Source organism: Hyposmocoma kahamanoa, unplaced genomic scaffold (assembly GCF_003589595.1).
Source record: "Hyposmocoma kahamanoa isolate Upper Pololo Valley unplaced genomic scaffold, ASM358959v1 93, whole genome shotgun sequence".
NCBI classification, from domain to species: Eukaryota; Metazoa; Arthropoda; class Insecta; order Lepidoptera; family Cosmopterigidae; genus Hyposmocoma; species Hyposmocoma kahamanoa.
The window spans coordinates 7,645,853-7,663,004 of record NW_020654810.1 but is presented as its reverse complement, the minus strand read 5'-3'; the positions used below and the strand labels follow the sequence as shown (position 1 = coordinate 7,663,004).

Below are 17,152 nucleotides of genomic sequence, written 5' to 3'. Positions count from 1 at the left end.
ATTCAATAAAAATTTAAATACAATGAACAGCGACATCGGTAGCCGGGCCTGGTAGCTGTAAAGGTCAACTGGGTGACGAATATCATAGATTTCTCATAGACGGCGCTACGATAAAAAATCGTTGAAAAACCAATTACGACGCAAGTACATAGAAAAATTCGTATTTCGAACGTTTTATCTCGAATGTTCTGAATAGCACGGAATGCGCCCTTTGATTCGAGAACGATTTCCAATCGAACGATTCGGTTAAAATATCGAAGATTTCTGAATCGGGGTCCAGGGGGTGGAATCAGAACCTTACGATAACTCAGTTGGCGACCGATTCGATTTGATATCGTACGATTTCTTTTCATTTTTATTCACAACACCCGAATGGAACGTCAAACTGTCGCATTCGAAACCGAACCGAAATGACGTCACTCCCGTTCGATTACTCGAGCTTCTCGGCCGGAAAAGGCTACAAACGTTATTCAGAACACAGTTATCGAATGAAAGTTACCGAAAGTCCTATTGTTTACAAAGCAACAATGTAATATGGAAATCTCTTATTATTTTAAATACAGTCTGGATTTTGTTTAATTTTATTAATTCATTTTAATGCAAGCCTAATGCATACCTATATTTCAGGCCATTAATGTCTTAAAAATGTATATAAAGGAATTTTTATTTTTCTTATAATCTATTTCACCGACTAACTTCGTAAACGCTGTTGGATAACGATATCGGTATCCGAATCCGAATCGAATGTTTGATTAAATAGCTCGGAAAGCGCCCTTCGATGCGAGAACGATATCCAATCGAACGATTCGGTTACAATATCGAAGAGTTCTGAATCGGGGTGTAGGACAAAGACATTAGTCGAGTGACTTTGACATATGTGTTTGCAGCTTTATGTATCAGTTTCATAATTTATTTCATATTCATTTTTCTGCGTTTGACCCTTACTATTCGATGTTTTTCTTAGTGTTCGATCTTTGTATTAATGAATATAACAAACTATATACTAAATATATCATGGTGAAACATCGTGACATTTAATAAAAACTCAAAAATTTTGCGAATATAATATTCAGCGACAGAGCCTATGATAATTCGTTATAATTATTAATACAAAGATCGTAGAAAAAAATCCTTCGATCCGGCCAGATTCGAACCGACGTCTTCTAGCATTCGTGAGGTCCGCTGTTTCGTTCCGTGGCTTAGTGTGCATAACGTCTGGCACGGTTTGCTAGAATATGAATATATATATAATTTGAATCCGGCCGAAACGAAGGAAGTTTTCTAAGTGTTCGCATTAATAATTCTTACAAACTAGTGGAGTAATTTCACAAAAAAATATTTCAATATCAATTCAATACAAATTTAAATACAGGTTATAGCGACTTTCACAAACTTTATTTATTTATTTATTTATTTTGGTACAAACAGTCATTACAGTATGATTTAATACAGAAATTTGAACTATACTATAGACAACCAATACTTCGGTATTATTCATTCGGTAATATTCGTGTTACACTTAAATATTAATAACATGTACTAAAAGGGCTTAAGTACATAAGAAGAATACAAAATAAACGCGTTTTTGAACCAAAAGCGAATGGTTAACCATTTGGGTGCTTAGACAAATTACTACTTAGAACTAAAGAAAATTAAAACAAAACTAATTAACCGGGATGTAAACCGGCTTCAGGCTTCACAGACAGACTGTCCTGACCAGGCCGCTGAACCGAATCATTACTACTAAATAATTTGTTGTGGATGCTTACCTTAAATCTGTTCAATGAGATACCAAATATATTCGTGTCACAAAATGTATTATTATATAATGATAACGAACGATGAAAATAACTGTTTCTCGTACAATTCTTACGGAGTCGTGGTGGTACGAAAATTTTTATTTTACGTTGGGGGCGTGCTGATAAACGAGCTTTATTTATAAAATTAACTTGCAATAACAGAGTCGGTGAATCAACCATATTGTTAACTATTTTGTAGAGAAAAACTATGTCAGATTTCTTACGGCGATTTTGTAAGGTAAGTAATTTATTACGCCTAAGAGAGTATTCGTATGGTTCAATTGGACAATTAGTACGAAAATTAAGAATTCTGACGAATTTCCGCTGGGCTCTTTCTATTCGATCGATATTATATTTGTAGAATGGATTCCAAACCACGCTTCCAAAATCGAGAATGGATCTAACAAATGAATAATATAAAATTTTAAATGTTATGACTTTAACGAATTTCACAAAAAAAAAATAATTCAATACAAATTTAATTAGAATTATTAAAAGTGATATATCTAGTCAGCGGCTAGTAGCTGTAAAAGTACCTCGCTGAGTGAAGAAAATTTTTTATAGATTTCTCACAAATGGCGTTACGGCAAAAAAGTCGTTAAAAACCGAAACAAAGATCTGCAACAAACATATGGAAATTTCGTGTGGTCCATCGGTTTGTTTCGAGGCTTAGTTGGCATAGCTTCTGGCACGGTATACTGGGAAACATTGGGTCGAATCCAACCAGATTGAAGTGAATTTTTTCTGAGTGTTCGATCTTTGTATTAATAATTATGACAAACTAGTGGAGCAATTTCACAAAAATAATTTGTTTTCATGGTGCAACATCGTGACATTCAATAAAAACTCAAAACTTACAATTAAGTTTCATTGAATGTTGGTATGTATCACCACCTTGATATTCAATTATTTGACTCAACTAAATATTGATAATAATGGCTAATGTTTTTTATCCAGGTACCACGTGGACTTCGGAAATGATATGGCTTATTGAAAATAATCTCGATTATGAGGCGGCAGCCGCCGTACCCCTTGTAAAACGATTTCCATACATGGAGTGAGTACTACGCGTAATTATGTTTCAAACAAGAGGAGTTACATCTTTTTCACCTCACTAGCTCAGAAAGGCTTTCTTTCTCATTAGAAGTCTGCGTGCAAAAGCGGTTTGTCCACGCAAAAATCGCTTTTGCTTGGTTTTTCGAGTTCGAACTTGACGATGGACTGTGTTGCACCTAACTTTTTATTTCGATGAAAACAAAAAACGTAATGACTCGTTCAAATACGCGATTTGTCGTGCACACATTATACTTATATGTAATACTTATAAATCCGTTGGTATATTATTCTTGGTACCGTTATACCGTTGGTATATTATTTTTATTATTGTTGACATAAAATTGACAACGATAGCTAATTTTGTTTATTAACACTGATTTGTTATAGTTCATCTATTTTTTTTTCATCTACCATTTCACAGTGAGGTGAAAAATTTTGTGTTTCGCGGCAGCAAAATTGTTTTAAGTCTCGTGGCTTGAAACCCTCGCTACGCTCAGAACGTCGCGTCAAACAACAACTTTGCAGCCTTGCATAATAAATAACTATTTTCATCCAAGTAAATATAGGATTACCCAAGACTTTAACAAAATGTAAATATGTATGTTTGGAGCAGTCAACGTGCAGGGGAGTCACAATACTTGTTGACGCGATATCGACTTACACCTGTCAGAAAAAGCTTGATGTCCATGCAATATTATAGAAAAAAGATGTCATGCGTTTCGCTTTCGCTCGGACCGCTGACGAGTAAAGGATGATTCACATTAGACAGTGCCGGGCGCAAGCCGTGTCCGAGGCATCCTAGCCACGTACGTGCCGCACGATCTTAAATTAGATTGAGTAAGTCAGTACGACGCGGTTTACGCTCGAATACGAACGTAGTGTTATGTCATAATTATTATAAAGTACTGGGTAATTTATTTCGCACTCAATTAATTTTTCATCGTCCATTTTTTTTTAAAAGAACGTAGTCCCTCTCTTTAAAGTCGCACATTCGGACGAGGTGCGTACGACGCACTGGAGAGTGTTCACATTACAACCAGCCGTGGCGGGCCGGGCCGCATCCGGGACTCGGAAGCAGCTTGGGCGTCCCTCGTCCGTGTCACGGACGCGACACGTTGTAATGTGAATCACTTCATATAAAATGTTCGCAGCATTTCCAATCCTAGTCTCGTACGTGACTCGGATCGCGCCCGGCACGGTCTAATGTGAATAATATTTAAAGCGTGAAACACACAGAGAGCGGGTGCGACTAAGGTCGGGACTGCAGCAGGTCTATTTCGGTGTGTTTTTGTCCATAATAAAAATATAATAAAAATACGTGGAATTAAATCCGCCGCGGTCCCGACCCGACCGGCACCCGCTCTCTGTGTGTTCACGCTTAAGAGTAATGCATCATGTTTCTTTACTCATATTACAATCTTTTCCTGACCGGCTTAATGCGATTCCATGTCGATATATCTAGTGACCGCTTAATATGAAAAACCATTGCAGTTTTCAAACTTTATTTAACGAAGTACAAACAAAACGTATATATGAACATAACAAAAACGATGAGGATAAGACAGCGCTGGCCAAATTTCTTTTGGGTGGCTCAAAGGTTATAGAAAATCTACCTTCTCCGCGTTTTATCAAGACACATCTTCCAATGTCATTGTTGCCACCGTCAATGCTCGATACTGCTAAAGTCGTGTACGTAGCACGGAATCCTCAAGATGTCGCAGTGTCATATTACAACTTGAGCAAGCTGTTCATAACTTTTGGCTACAATGGCGATTTTAAGACCTTTTGGGAATTTTTCAAGAATGATCGTGAGTATTATTTTGACCACTTTGGACCAATTCAGAATACAAAATTCCTACTCAGGTGTTGCGGATAACCCCAAACTTTCACTGGTACTCATAGTAAAGGAAGTTTCCTAGTTTGAGTGCAAGTAAAGGTTAAGATTGCCTTGCACATTAAATTAGTATTTCTAAGCAACATTAATATATCACTTACACCGACGAACATTTTAGTCAGCCGTGCCCTTGGTACTTGTAAAGGGCTCGAAACGTCGGTTTGTTTGAAAAAAAACAAATGCACAAAATGCAAAAAATATACGCGAGTTAGGTCCAAAAAATAGTTTCATGACATATGTGTAATAATAGCGAAAACTCAGATCACAAAACAATTTGTAATCTGAGAGCGAAAACCTAAGTACCCGGAATTCTTATTCATTATCAACAATTTTGAATTGAGGATTATCAAACACTTATCTCAATTTTGTGAGGCGAAGGGCAGTGCCTACTGGTACGGTCACTATAGTATTATTAATATGTCAATAATACGGAGCTTTCAGGGCCCTATTCCCCATACATAGAGCACGTAAAGGAAGCTTGGGAAATGAGAAATCATCCAAATATGCTGTTTTTGTTCTACGAGGACCTCGTTAAGGTACAGAATCTAAATACTATTTCTCTTAATTCACTGCAAGGCAAAGGCTCTCCCTAAGCGTTTTTATGTATCTCGGTCTCATGCTAAATAAAACTAAGTAGTGTAGTACCTTCCTCAGCGTTTTCCTTCAACCGTTAGTGCAAATAATAATTAGTACCTTATTAAAAACTAATTACCTAAGCTATTATAGCATGAATATCAAGTCGAGGTTAGTATTACCATAATGCTTAAGGTCGGATTTTCAATTACAGATAGCAAACTGACAGTTAGTAATGTCACTTAGAAAATGAATGTTGCCATGTTTATTGTATAGTGATGTGTTAATGAACTCACTGAAAAAAAATCACACAAAAAGAAATATTAAAAACTTTTTTGCTAATAATCTGCTAAATAATATTTCATTTACATTTAGTGTTTACCTACTTCTCTCATTTTTCTGTTATCAAATTCTTTCTGTTTTAATTGACACAAATTATTATGACGATTGCTTTGTTTATTACTTTGGTGGCTTACTGAGAGAGTCAAGTGAAGTATAATACGCTCTAAGACAATAATATTTTAATTTTATTAAAAACTAACAACCCACTCACCGTAAATTTATTATTTTCAATAAAAAATCGGTCCTTTTTTATTCAAATGTAAGTGCGCATTTGACCTCCTTCTCACCTGATGGAACATGACGATGAGGTCGACGATCGAGCATGCACATCTAAATAATGCCTATTCACTCTCGCCTTGAAAAGGTCCAGGGAATTTCACTCCATAGCCGTTCGCCATATAAATGTGCGAATATTTGAAATGTCTACAACATAGGGGTGGAATCCAAGCCTGCGCCTAGTCCCCTCGATGATAGAAAGGAGAAGGCGGAATTAAATCGTGTAATTCCATCGCACGTTCTCTGTGATATATCCTGTAAAATACCGATAAGCAGGCAAATTTACGGCAGTGTTCAAGGCTCTGCAACTTCGCCTCTATTAATTTCGAGTCACCTATAAGCTTCTTCGCACGTTTGTCAATTGAATCCAAGGTGGCCAGTTGATATGAATCAGAGCCATCCCAAAGGTGGCAGCAGTACTCCATATACGACTGGACTTGTGCTTCATACAGCTGAAGTAACTGTTCCGGTGTGAAGTAACGCCTCACCCTGGAAAGGATGCCAAGCTTCTTGTAATTGAAGTAGCCCATCTCCTCAGCCTAATGTTGTTAAATGCATACGTGACTTGTGTAACCGTCGTGTCGTTTTATCATCAGGACTTGCCGGGAGCAATAAATCGTATGGCGACATTCCTGGACAAGAAATTGACTAAAGATCAAGTAGAGAAACTCTGTAAGCACCTTAGCATCGAAAGTTTTAAGGCGAACTCTTCTGTGGATGGCACCGCATACAAATCCCTCGGCTTTTTAGCGACAACAGCACAGCCCTTTATTAGAAAAGGTAAATTAACAGAAAGACTGAAAAACATGTTTAAATATGTTTTTCGTTGTATCTTATAAAACCGAATTATAACAAAATTATCTGTAACCACCATAAAGAAACAAGTAATAAATAAAACCGATTTCTAAAATAAATGTACAAGATAGGAAGGAAGCATGTATCAATTCATTAGTGTTAATAATCTCAGTACAGAGTACTAAAAAAAAACGACCTCAAAAGTACGTGGAATTACGTCTATTTGCTAAGTTTTATTGAAATATAAGGTCCCCTAGTTCGCCACTATACGGGACTTGGCACAGGAGATAATAAAAATCGGTTCTCGCTACTCAAAGTATATTGAGAGAGAAAAACGCCTTGAATTGGAGAATAGCAAAACCAACCATTAAAATAAATGCTCCTTAAGTAAAATTTAGGCGCTATTTATAAAAATGAATGTTCATGAGGGATCAGCCAGCCTTAGAGGTGGATGATTTTCTTCAAAATGTAATGGGACCACTATGGAGGTACCTTCTTTCCAACAAAAAAAGAATCATGAAAATCGGTTCACAAATACCGGAGTTATCGCGTAACATACATACAAAAAAAACATACAGTCGAGTTGGGAACCTCCTCCTTTTTTGAAGTCGGTTAAAAATACTGGCGGTTGCGAATGATTTCTATATTTATATTTAATTTATTTATATATAATTACTAATCCTGTCATTTGAATGACAAATTAGTAACCTACTAATTTTCGTACTAGAATGATGTAAAAAATTCATTACGAATTCATAGATTCCATAGAGCACAACGATACTCGTGATCACCTGGCCTTCTGTGACGTGCTATTATGGTAAATACTAGAGATGAAATGGATAGTGATTTGGCCGGATACCGGATATCCGGCGAGCACCCAGGCCTCATAGCCAGATATCCGACCGCCGAATATTTGACCCACGCGACCGGTTTATAGTGCGCATCACGTGATTGATTGTTTAGTGCATGGCTGCATTTTCACATTGACGATTTGATTGGTTGTGGTCTCTTGGTTTTTATAAAACTTAGAAAAAATTAGAAAAATGTTAACAGTAAAAAAAATCGCAGAGTTGGATCTATTTATGAAAATAAATATCACCAACTTTTACCACTTAATGCAGAAAAACTGGTCTTCATCCATCATAATTTGCCTTTATTGAAATTTGAGTATGGTAAATTTACAGATAACGTTATCCCATAACTTCATAGTTCTTTCAGTTACAAGTAATAAAGAGATTGTTAACGATACTGTAGTTGCTGTATATTCTATTAATATTCTATTAATATTAGTAACAACAGCGACAAAAACGAGTAGAAGCGATACGAATCAGCTGAGTGACGAATGTTTGCGCAATCGCATGAGGCGTTCAATCGCAAAAGTATTCATAATATTTTTAACCAGGTTTTCAGGAGTAACATGGACACAGGAATTGGTGGGCCTGGTAGCAAATGATTTGGATTACGCCAAGGCAGCGGAAATTCCCTTAATACAGAGATTTCCTTTTCTAGAGTGGTGGAGTTCCGAGTAGTTCCGGCATAATAATCACTCGACTCGTGCCCTCGACCGAATGGCAGGGGCATACGACTCGAGTCTCATGGTTGTGCTTGGATTCGACTTAGGCGAATTATTTATTTATTTATTAGTGACCTGCCCATTCGAATGATTAGTATTAGTATTTGATTAGTACATTCAAAATCGCGCATCGCTACAGTCAAATGGTAGGATAATAAATTGATATCTTTATGGATCGAAGGATCGAAATAATATCTCTCTAATAAGTAGGCATATACGTTTGTTATTCAATTATCGCTATCCAGAATTCCAAAACGCAGTAGATACTTTTCATTCGCACTTTACAGGCAGAAGGTGTAAGGTATATACATATATATTTTTTCATTTTGACGGGTATTTGTCTCCGAAAAAAAAAACAATTTATACTACTATGAGAACTCTTCTTGAATCGCGAAAATAATCGGAAGTGCCTCACAAAATTTTCGTATTTACTCGACTTTGTAGTAATCCCTGCAATAATAGATTACTGTCAAAATTTCATTTTCTTTTTTTTTATAATATAATTTGACTTTAAATCGCAAAGATCTGAGGGGCACTGCCACTGCGCCCGTCACCCTGAGACAAGTTGACAAGTCCTATGTGCCTGTAATTTCGTCAGCACCCTTACCCTTCAAAACCGATACATAGTAATGCTGACATTATTGCTTGGCGGCAGAAATAGGTAAGATGGCAGTACCTACTGTAACCTGAGGCATAGCTTAGGATGCGTAGCGAGAGGTACTTTATAAATATAAACTGGGATTAACTTCATAACTTGATATTTATTATATTTTATTACATATTTATATTTTGAGGCTACTTTTAGATCCAAAGAGAATTTAATAAAAAAAGATGTTCAAGATGTTCTTTTCTTCTAATCTATTTTTTCAAACACATTCTAAATACAAAACTATATTCACTCAGCCAGTAGTTCTACTCATAGAGTAAAGCCTAGATTACAGTACTATACATATACAGTATTTTTGTAGGCAAATCCCAAGGGTGGTACGACCATTTCGACGAAGAGATGGCAGCGGATGCGGAGCGCTGGATCGCCGAAAACTTGCAAGATACAGATCTGCGATTCCCTAATATGACCAAATAGTACAATAAGTCTATATAATATAAAATATAATTGGATCGATGGAATTTTTTATGAGTGTTCGATCTTTGTAATAATTATAACTAGAGTAATTTCAGAAAAAAATTTTGAATATCATTTCAATAAAAATTTAAATTCGAACTGCATTCAATGATTTTTAAATAATCGCCTATCTGAACCGGGAATCGAACCCGCTAAATGTGAAAAGCAAACCTGTAATTAATTATACTTATCGAAAGCCTTCATCATAAGGATCGCTTTCTTTTAAATAATAGTATTTGAAAGGACGCTCTGTGGCCCCCTGTATAATATACTTTAATATTTTTATAAGGAAGGTCTTATAAACCACTCGGTTGACACGGTTCATGAAGAATGCAAAGAATTGAATTGGAGGAATTGAAGCAAGCTTAGCACGGCACTGAACCTATTGGTAAATGGTCTAAGAAGACGAAGATGATTGTCTTTATAACTAAGCATCTTTTTTTATGATACCAAGTGGCGGAATGAAGACGTCATGGGCCTGGTGGCGACACGCCTGTTCATAGCAATTGTAGTGCTACTTAGAGCTTTAAATGGCTTAGTTTTGCCACTGCGCCCGTCACCCTGAGGCATAAGTTCACAAGTCGCGTGTGTCTGTAATTTCACTAACACCCTTACCCTTCAAAACCGGAACTCACATTACTGCTCGGAGGCAGAAATACGTAAGCAGCACTTCACTATAGTACTCTCTTTCACAAGGAGCTCTACTACTACTGAGCTCTGATCTTATCTTATTACGACGGGAATTGCAGATCGGTGCCCCCCAGGTTATTGTCAGCCTGTTGACCTGCACCTTCATCTCCTCAAAACAATCGCTTCACCCATTATCTTTATCTGAAATTGCAACGCAAATTAGAACTTTTACTTAACCTTCCTTGTCCTGCTACTCGACCAATTATCCGTACTACAATTATCGCTACGACTGTGGAAGTTATCAAACTCGCATTAAGGTGATCAGAAAATGCTTAGTCATTGTTAGTAGCAACAGCGACAAAAACGAGTAGAAGCGAAACGAATCAGCTGAGTGACGAATGGTTGCGCAATCGCATGAGGCGTTAAATCGCAAAAACATTCATAATATTTTTAACCAGGTTTTCAGGAACAACATGGACACAGGAATTGGTGTGGCTGGTAGCAAATGATTTGGATTACGCAAAGGCAGCGGAAATTCCCTTAATACAGAGATTTCCTTTTCAAGAGTAAGTTATAATTCAAGGTACCTACCTACTAGTGGGAAAAACCCTCACCATCAATCTCATTATTCAAAATCTGTGTCCAAATTTTGTTGTTTGGTACTTTGACGCTTGAAACTCAAGAGACCCCGAAAACATCATCCTCACTGCCCTGAACCAATTTATTGCTCTCAAATTAAATATCAACCAATGCAAACTATACATAATATATTCTGTTTCAATCCATTCCTTAATCTACGCGACAAAGAAACGGTCATAAAAATTTTAATGTTTTAGCCCCGATAACTAAGGGTCATATTCTAGAACTCTACTCAATGCTCAAGTCAGGATTTCAGTATGGTTTAAAGCACTCGAAATCATACTCAAGTCCCTGCTGTTAGGGTCGTATTTCCAGTGCTTGTGTTTCCAGTGCAATCCTGACTTGAGCATTGAGTAGAGTTCTAGAATATGACCCTAACTAACCAACGAAACCAAGCCTAACCTCTTACACGCTTCCATATTCGAAGAATCTGTTCTGATAATTCCGTTTCCGTTCCTGTATCCGATATGGTATCACTATCACAGACCCATATTTTCATTGTGATCTTGATTGTTCGCCTAGACTCGCAATACTGTTGGATCACAAAACGACATGTAGAAGAAAACAAGTTTAACAAGCAATTGGTTAAACAGATCAAAGAAACATTAAAACCACAATATGCAGAGTTAACGAAATTGACTTCTCCACGCTTTTTCAAGTGGCATTTACCCCTTTTGCTGCTGCCTCCCTCCCTCTTGAATACCTGCAAAGTAGTAGTGTGGCAAAAGACCTGAGAGATGTCGCCGTCTCGATCTACCACCACAACCAACTTTTTAAAAATTACGGTTACGTCGGGGATTTTAAAACTTAATGGAATTTCTTCATAAAGGGACTAAGTAAGTACGTAGTGTTAGTCTGTTTTTATTAATTGTCATGTCCGTATATTGCAGTACTGATTTACCAAATGTCTATATTAGGCATTTGCTTTTTACCCGATTCCAGGTTCAGTCAAAGCTGTTTCTTACATCAAGTAGGTTAATCCAGCAAATTGAAGTCGTAAAAAACAACATTAACATTATATGTATTAAAGTTAATTATATTGTTTTGTACAGTATATACACCGTTTTTTGATATGAATAAAGAAGCTTGAGAGAAGAGAAATCATTCAAATATGTTGTTCCTTTTCTACGAAGAACTTTTAAAGGTAGGTACAACAGTCGTTTACAATATTAGTAATATATATTTTAACAAGCAGCGTTTTCAGAAATTTATATTTTTTTTTGTATGTCATCAATTATTTTATAAACAGTGTTCTAACTGTTCTGTACACGATCCATTTCGGTATACATTATTTTCTCTTCTCCTATTCGTTGGAGAAAAGGGAAAATAGTACCACTTTATAATATTTTCAATTAGGACGATCACATTGGACCGTGTATCATCTGTCGTATCTGCCATTCTCACAATTCAGTGTTCTCAGCCGAATTACCGTATCCATTTTTTGTCGTATAAGTTGAGTAGGTCCCATCAGGGTTTTTTCACAGTTCTGGTTGAATAGAATTGGAAACTGGTATGGGAACTGGTTTGGAAAGGATAGTAAGTGTGGAAAATTGTAACTGATGAGATATCCACCGCTAGAAAAATACAAAATGTATGTTTGAAAGATAAAAATGAGTATGATGTACCTATTGCTGACATAAATATGTATATAAATACGAGTACGAGAGTTACCACACGCACCTATTATACGAACTTTCACTATGCCGGTCAGAAAAATCGTTACATCCATCCAATGGTCTTAAATAGCTCTGAGTACTGGGAGTACCCCTGTCAATGGAAGGTTACACGAGTGCGTCCTATCCCCAAGTCGAATTTTATATATTATTACCGTGCGGTGACGGATTAGAATACAATTCACCGCCCCTCTCTTCCCGTGGGTGTCGTAAGAGGCGACTAAGGGATATTGAGCAACCAGCTGCTCCACTGGTGGTAGGGCTTGAAAACCCGCCTGGTTAGTGACCACCGTGCGCATGATGGAAAACCCGCCAAGTGTTCGCTAGTCGGATACGTTCCGGGATCAGTCAGCGTACAACCAGAGCCCGAGGCAGCGCTGCCGCGACATTTGTGGTCTGTGGAGGCTTCCGCCGAACCAGTGCCAGGACAACTGCATTGACCCGCCGGCCAGGGAGACCCGTAGAAACGGTTGTTCCGCTGGCCGCCCGCGGTACAGTACAGGGGCCCAAGCGTGCTTAACCAGCTCGTGAGGCTGCCTCACCATGCCGCGCATAATCTCGGTGTGGTTCGTCGTGCCGGTTGGTGACCGGGAGGTGGGGTCCCGGCGGCCATTCCCGGGGGGGTTCGGGGGCCCTTCCGTCCGGCGGATCAGCGCAACTTGTCTGTAGGCAAGTCTCTGGGGAAGCAGGCCCCGCGATTTGACCGCTTGTGTCGCGGCACTGTTTTCTCGCTTCACGCCTCTTTTTCCCTCCAACATGTTAGCGCAAAGTACAAATTTCGGTCGTACAGCGGTGCACACCCCCACCACTAAAGCGCTCTTTAAGGTGGAGTTCACGAACATTCGAGGACTCCACAGTAACATCCACGCCGTCCACCAACATCTTGAGACGGCTCGACCAGAAATGCTGTTCCTTACGGAGACGCAAATACTCTGCCCGGCTGACAGCAGCTACTTGAATTACCCTGGCTATATGCTTGAAGAGTCCTTCAAAGCGAAAGCTGGGGTCTGCTTGTTTGTCCGGGCAGATGTTTGCTGTCGCCGTCTGCGTCATTTGGAGGACCCCTCCTTCTCCATCCTTGGGGTACATGTTGACCTGGGCAGTCATTGCCGTGTCTACATGTGCCTCTACAGATCCCACCACGGCGACATGGAGACAACTCGTCTCATAGACCACCTTACTCGGGCGGCAGATGACGCGCAGGCGCAGTTTCCTACAGCGGAATTGGTGTTTTTAGGGGACTTCAATGCTCACCACGAGTCGTGGTTAAGTTCCTCTAAAACTGACCATACTGGAAGAACTGCCCACACATTCGCTCTCACACACGGTTTAACCCAACTGGTAAACCAGCCCACCCGGATTCCAGATAGGGTTGGTGACGCGCCCTCTTTGTTGGACCTTCTGCTGACGTCTCGCCCGGCTGGATATCGGGTGGAGGTCCAAGCCCCTCTGGGCACTTCGGATCACTGCTTGATATCCACTAAAGTGGCAACGTTACTGCCACCACCACCTACTGTGGCTAAACGCCGCAGTTGGCATTATGCGACGGCAGATTGGGACGGTATGCGGGACTATTTTGCATCCGTTCCCTGGCGGCAGCGCTCTGTTTTAGTGAGGTGAATCCAACAGCTAGCGCGACTGCCGTTGCTGATGAGATCTTAATCGGGATGGAATACTACATCCCGCATTCGGATCTCGTCAGTAAAGGGAGGCGCAACCGCTGGTTCAACCGCGAGTGTGCTGTGGCTGTTGAGAACAAACAGACTGCATACCGCGCTTGGATCAGGGGTCTAGCTTCAGACGATCCCAATACGAACTCACTTAAAACAGCCTACAATAATGCCACCAGGTCTTGCAAAAGAGCGTACATCAGAGCGGATGCTCAGCGCGTCGCACGAGTTGGCCAAGAACTCCTGACGCATCCCACTGGTAGTCGTAGCTACTGGCGTCTGGCCAGAGCCGTTGCGTCGAACTTCTGCCAGCCCTCGCTGCCACCGCTGAGATATTCTGACGGCAATCTAGCCCACAAGCCGCAAGATAAAGCCGACCTCTTGGCAAATCTGTTTGCGGCTAACTCCTGTCTCGACGACTGTAACGCACAGCCACCAACTCTACCTCACTGTGGCTACACGATGTCTGATATTCGTATCAGACAATGCGATGTGCGTACGCAGCAGCAGTCTCTCGACGTCCGGAAAGCTAGTGGTCCTGATGGTATCCCAGCGATTGTACTTAGGAACTGCGCAGCTGAGTTGACCCCCGTGCTAACGCGACTGTATCGTCTGTCGCTCTCTTCAGGTCGTGTGCCGGACTCTTGGAGAGAGGCTAATGTGCAACCAGTTCCCAAAAAAGGCGACCGATCAGACCCGCATAATTACCGTCCAATAGCCATTACTTCCATAATATGCAAGGTTTTAGAGCGGATCCTTAACAAACAACTGACCCAATACCTAGAAGATCACTCCATAATTAATGATCGGCAGTATGGGTTTCGTCCGAAACGATCAACGGGTGACCTTCTAGCGTACTTATCGCATATTTGGGGTGAGGCTATAGACAAACGTGGCGAGTCGTTGGCTGTTAGCCTCGATATAGCCAAAGCGTTCGATCGGGTCTGGCACAAAGCTCTTCTCTCCAAGCTCCCGGCGTACGGTTTGCCAGCCCAGTTATGCAGCTGGATTGCCGATTTCCTTCGTGAGCGGAGAATTCGCGTCGTTTCTGACGGCAGCATTTCGAGGTTCGTGAATGTGAACGGCGTACCGCAGGGATCCGTCCTATCTCCCACGCTTTTCCTTCTGCATATCAATTATATGCTTCCACTTGGGAATATTCATTGTTATGCAGATGATAGCACTGTTCATGGGGGATATCATGGATTCCCCGCAGCTGGGCGCGCCGATACTGACAGAGAGCGATCTGATCTTGTCGTTGAGCTCAATAGAATATTGGACCTCATCTCTGCATGGGGATCCAGTAATCTTGTTGAGTTCAACGCCAAGAAAACACAGGTTTGCGCGTTAACAACAAAATTGTCGCCGTTCCTTCCCATGCCTTCTCTGATGAGCACAGCACTTTCACCTCAGAGTAGTTTTACCTTGCTCGGTATGGAAATCTGCTGTGATTTGAATCCAAGGAGCTACATCGAATCTGTGATCAAAACAGCCTCACGGAAACTCGGAGTCCTGAACAAAGTGCGACGTTTTTTCACGCCGGACCAGTTATGCCTGCTGTACAAAACACAGGTCCGGTCTTGCGTTGAGTATTGTTCGCACTTGTGGGACGGCTCCGCCAAGTACCTACTCGATGCCTTGGATAAATTACAGCGTCGTGCTACTCGAATTATAAGCGACGAAGAGGTCTCATCACGCCTTGAACCTCTGCAACTGCGTAGAGATGTTGCATCGCTTAGCGCCTTTTACCGCATGTACCATGGTGAGTGCTCTGAAGAGCTGTTTAACCTCATCCCCCCTTCCCCGTTCCTGCTCAGAACCACGCGTGCTGGCCTTCGTAGTCACCGTTTCACTACCTGCCGAATTCCATCGCGTACTAAAAGGTTCGGTGGCTCCTTTCTCTGCCGCACGGTTGACAAATGGAACTCCCTTCCGGCACATGTCTTCCCTCCCTCTTATGATATGGGGTCCTTCAAACGAGGCGTGAAGAGGCATATTGTAGGCAGGCAGGGTGGAGGTGGCTAGTGCAGTGAGGATTCCATCGCTGCACTAGGTTCCTTCGCGTTTGGATACCACTTTCCACTTAACATCAGGTGGAGTGGAGTCATTTGCCTGTCATGTATAAAAAAAAAAGAAAAAAAAAAAAGAATGATTCTACCAGAATTGAAAATTATCGCCCAATTGCCATTCTTTCTTCAACTGCAAAGTTGTTTGAATCAATATTGAACAGACTTATTGCCACTCAAATAAAATCCTATCTCTGCGACTCTCAACATGGTTTTAGGCCGAGGCGTTCCGTTGAAACAAACTTGTTGACCCTGGTTGATTCCATTTCTGAACATCTGGATAAGGGAATACAAGTTGATGTTTTGTACCTTGACTTTCGAAAAGCTTTTGACCGTGTAGACAATGACGTGCTTTTAAGAAAGTTGTGCAACATAGGCTTTTTGCCCACATTGCTTAGGTTCTTTGCTAGCTATCTACGCAACAGACAACAGTATGTACAATACGGGTGCTTTTTTTCGGAAAGATTCCACACCCGTTCTGGAGTCAGCCAGGGTTCAATTTTGGGTCTGTTACTTTTCGGCATTATAATAAATGACCTGGCCCTAGTACCTAAATGCGCTAGATGCCTGCTCTATGCTGATGATCTCAAGCTGATTTACGGCGTTCAGCAGTTGTCAGACTGTGAATCGCTTCAGGTTGATATAAACCGTATTTATCAGTGGGGCATTCAAAACAGGCTTCTCTTCAACACTGAAAAATGTTCAGTCATGACTTTTGGCCGCGCGTATAATCTTCAGTATGCAATATACCTGGTAGGTACTGAACTTGTTACCCGTGTCGAGTCTATTAAAGATTTAGGCTCATTTTTGATAGGCATCTGAATTTTCATGAGCATATGAAAGCACTAGCTGCCAATTGCTATAGGAGGTTGGGGTTTGTTATCCGGAACGCTCGTGACTTTTATGATACCAGAGTCATTAAACTTGTTTACATCGCTCTAGTTAGGAGTAAGCTTGAGGCAGCTTCAGTTGTTTGGAATCCACATGAGGCCACTTACGTCTTGCTTCTGGAGAAAATCCAAAAGACGTTCTTGAGATTTCTG

At 40.4% G+C, this 17,152-nt stretch overlaps 1 protein-coding gene and 1 pseudogene across 1 annotated transcript in view; both read left to right on the top strand.

The window, feature by feature from the left end:
- The window catches only part of LOC113237255 (estrogen sulfotransferase-like), an 11,263-nt gene extending 1,803 nt beyond the window's left edge, over positions 1–9,460 (top strand). The window contains exons 4-8 of the mRNA XM_026473640.1: positions 2,757–2,856; positions 4,347–4,663; positions 5,191–5,285; positions 6,537–6,720; positions 9,277–9,460. Of these exons, the coding sequence (XP_026329425.1) occupies positions 2,757–2,856; positions 4,347–4,663; positions 5,191–5,285; positions 6,537–6,720; positions 9,277–9,392 (812 nt within the window). The 3' untranslated portion in view covers positions 9,393–9,460. The remainder of the gene's footprint in view (positions 1–2,756; positions 2,857–4,346; positions 4,664–5,190; positions 5,286–6,536; positions 6,721–9,276) is intronic.
- Positions 9,461–10,487: 1,027 nt separating this feature from the next.
- Positions 10,488–16,931, top strand: LOC113237649 (annotated as a pseudogene).
- The last annotated feature ends 221 nt before the right edge of the window (positions 16,932–17,152 follow it).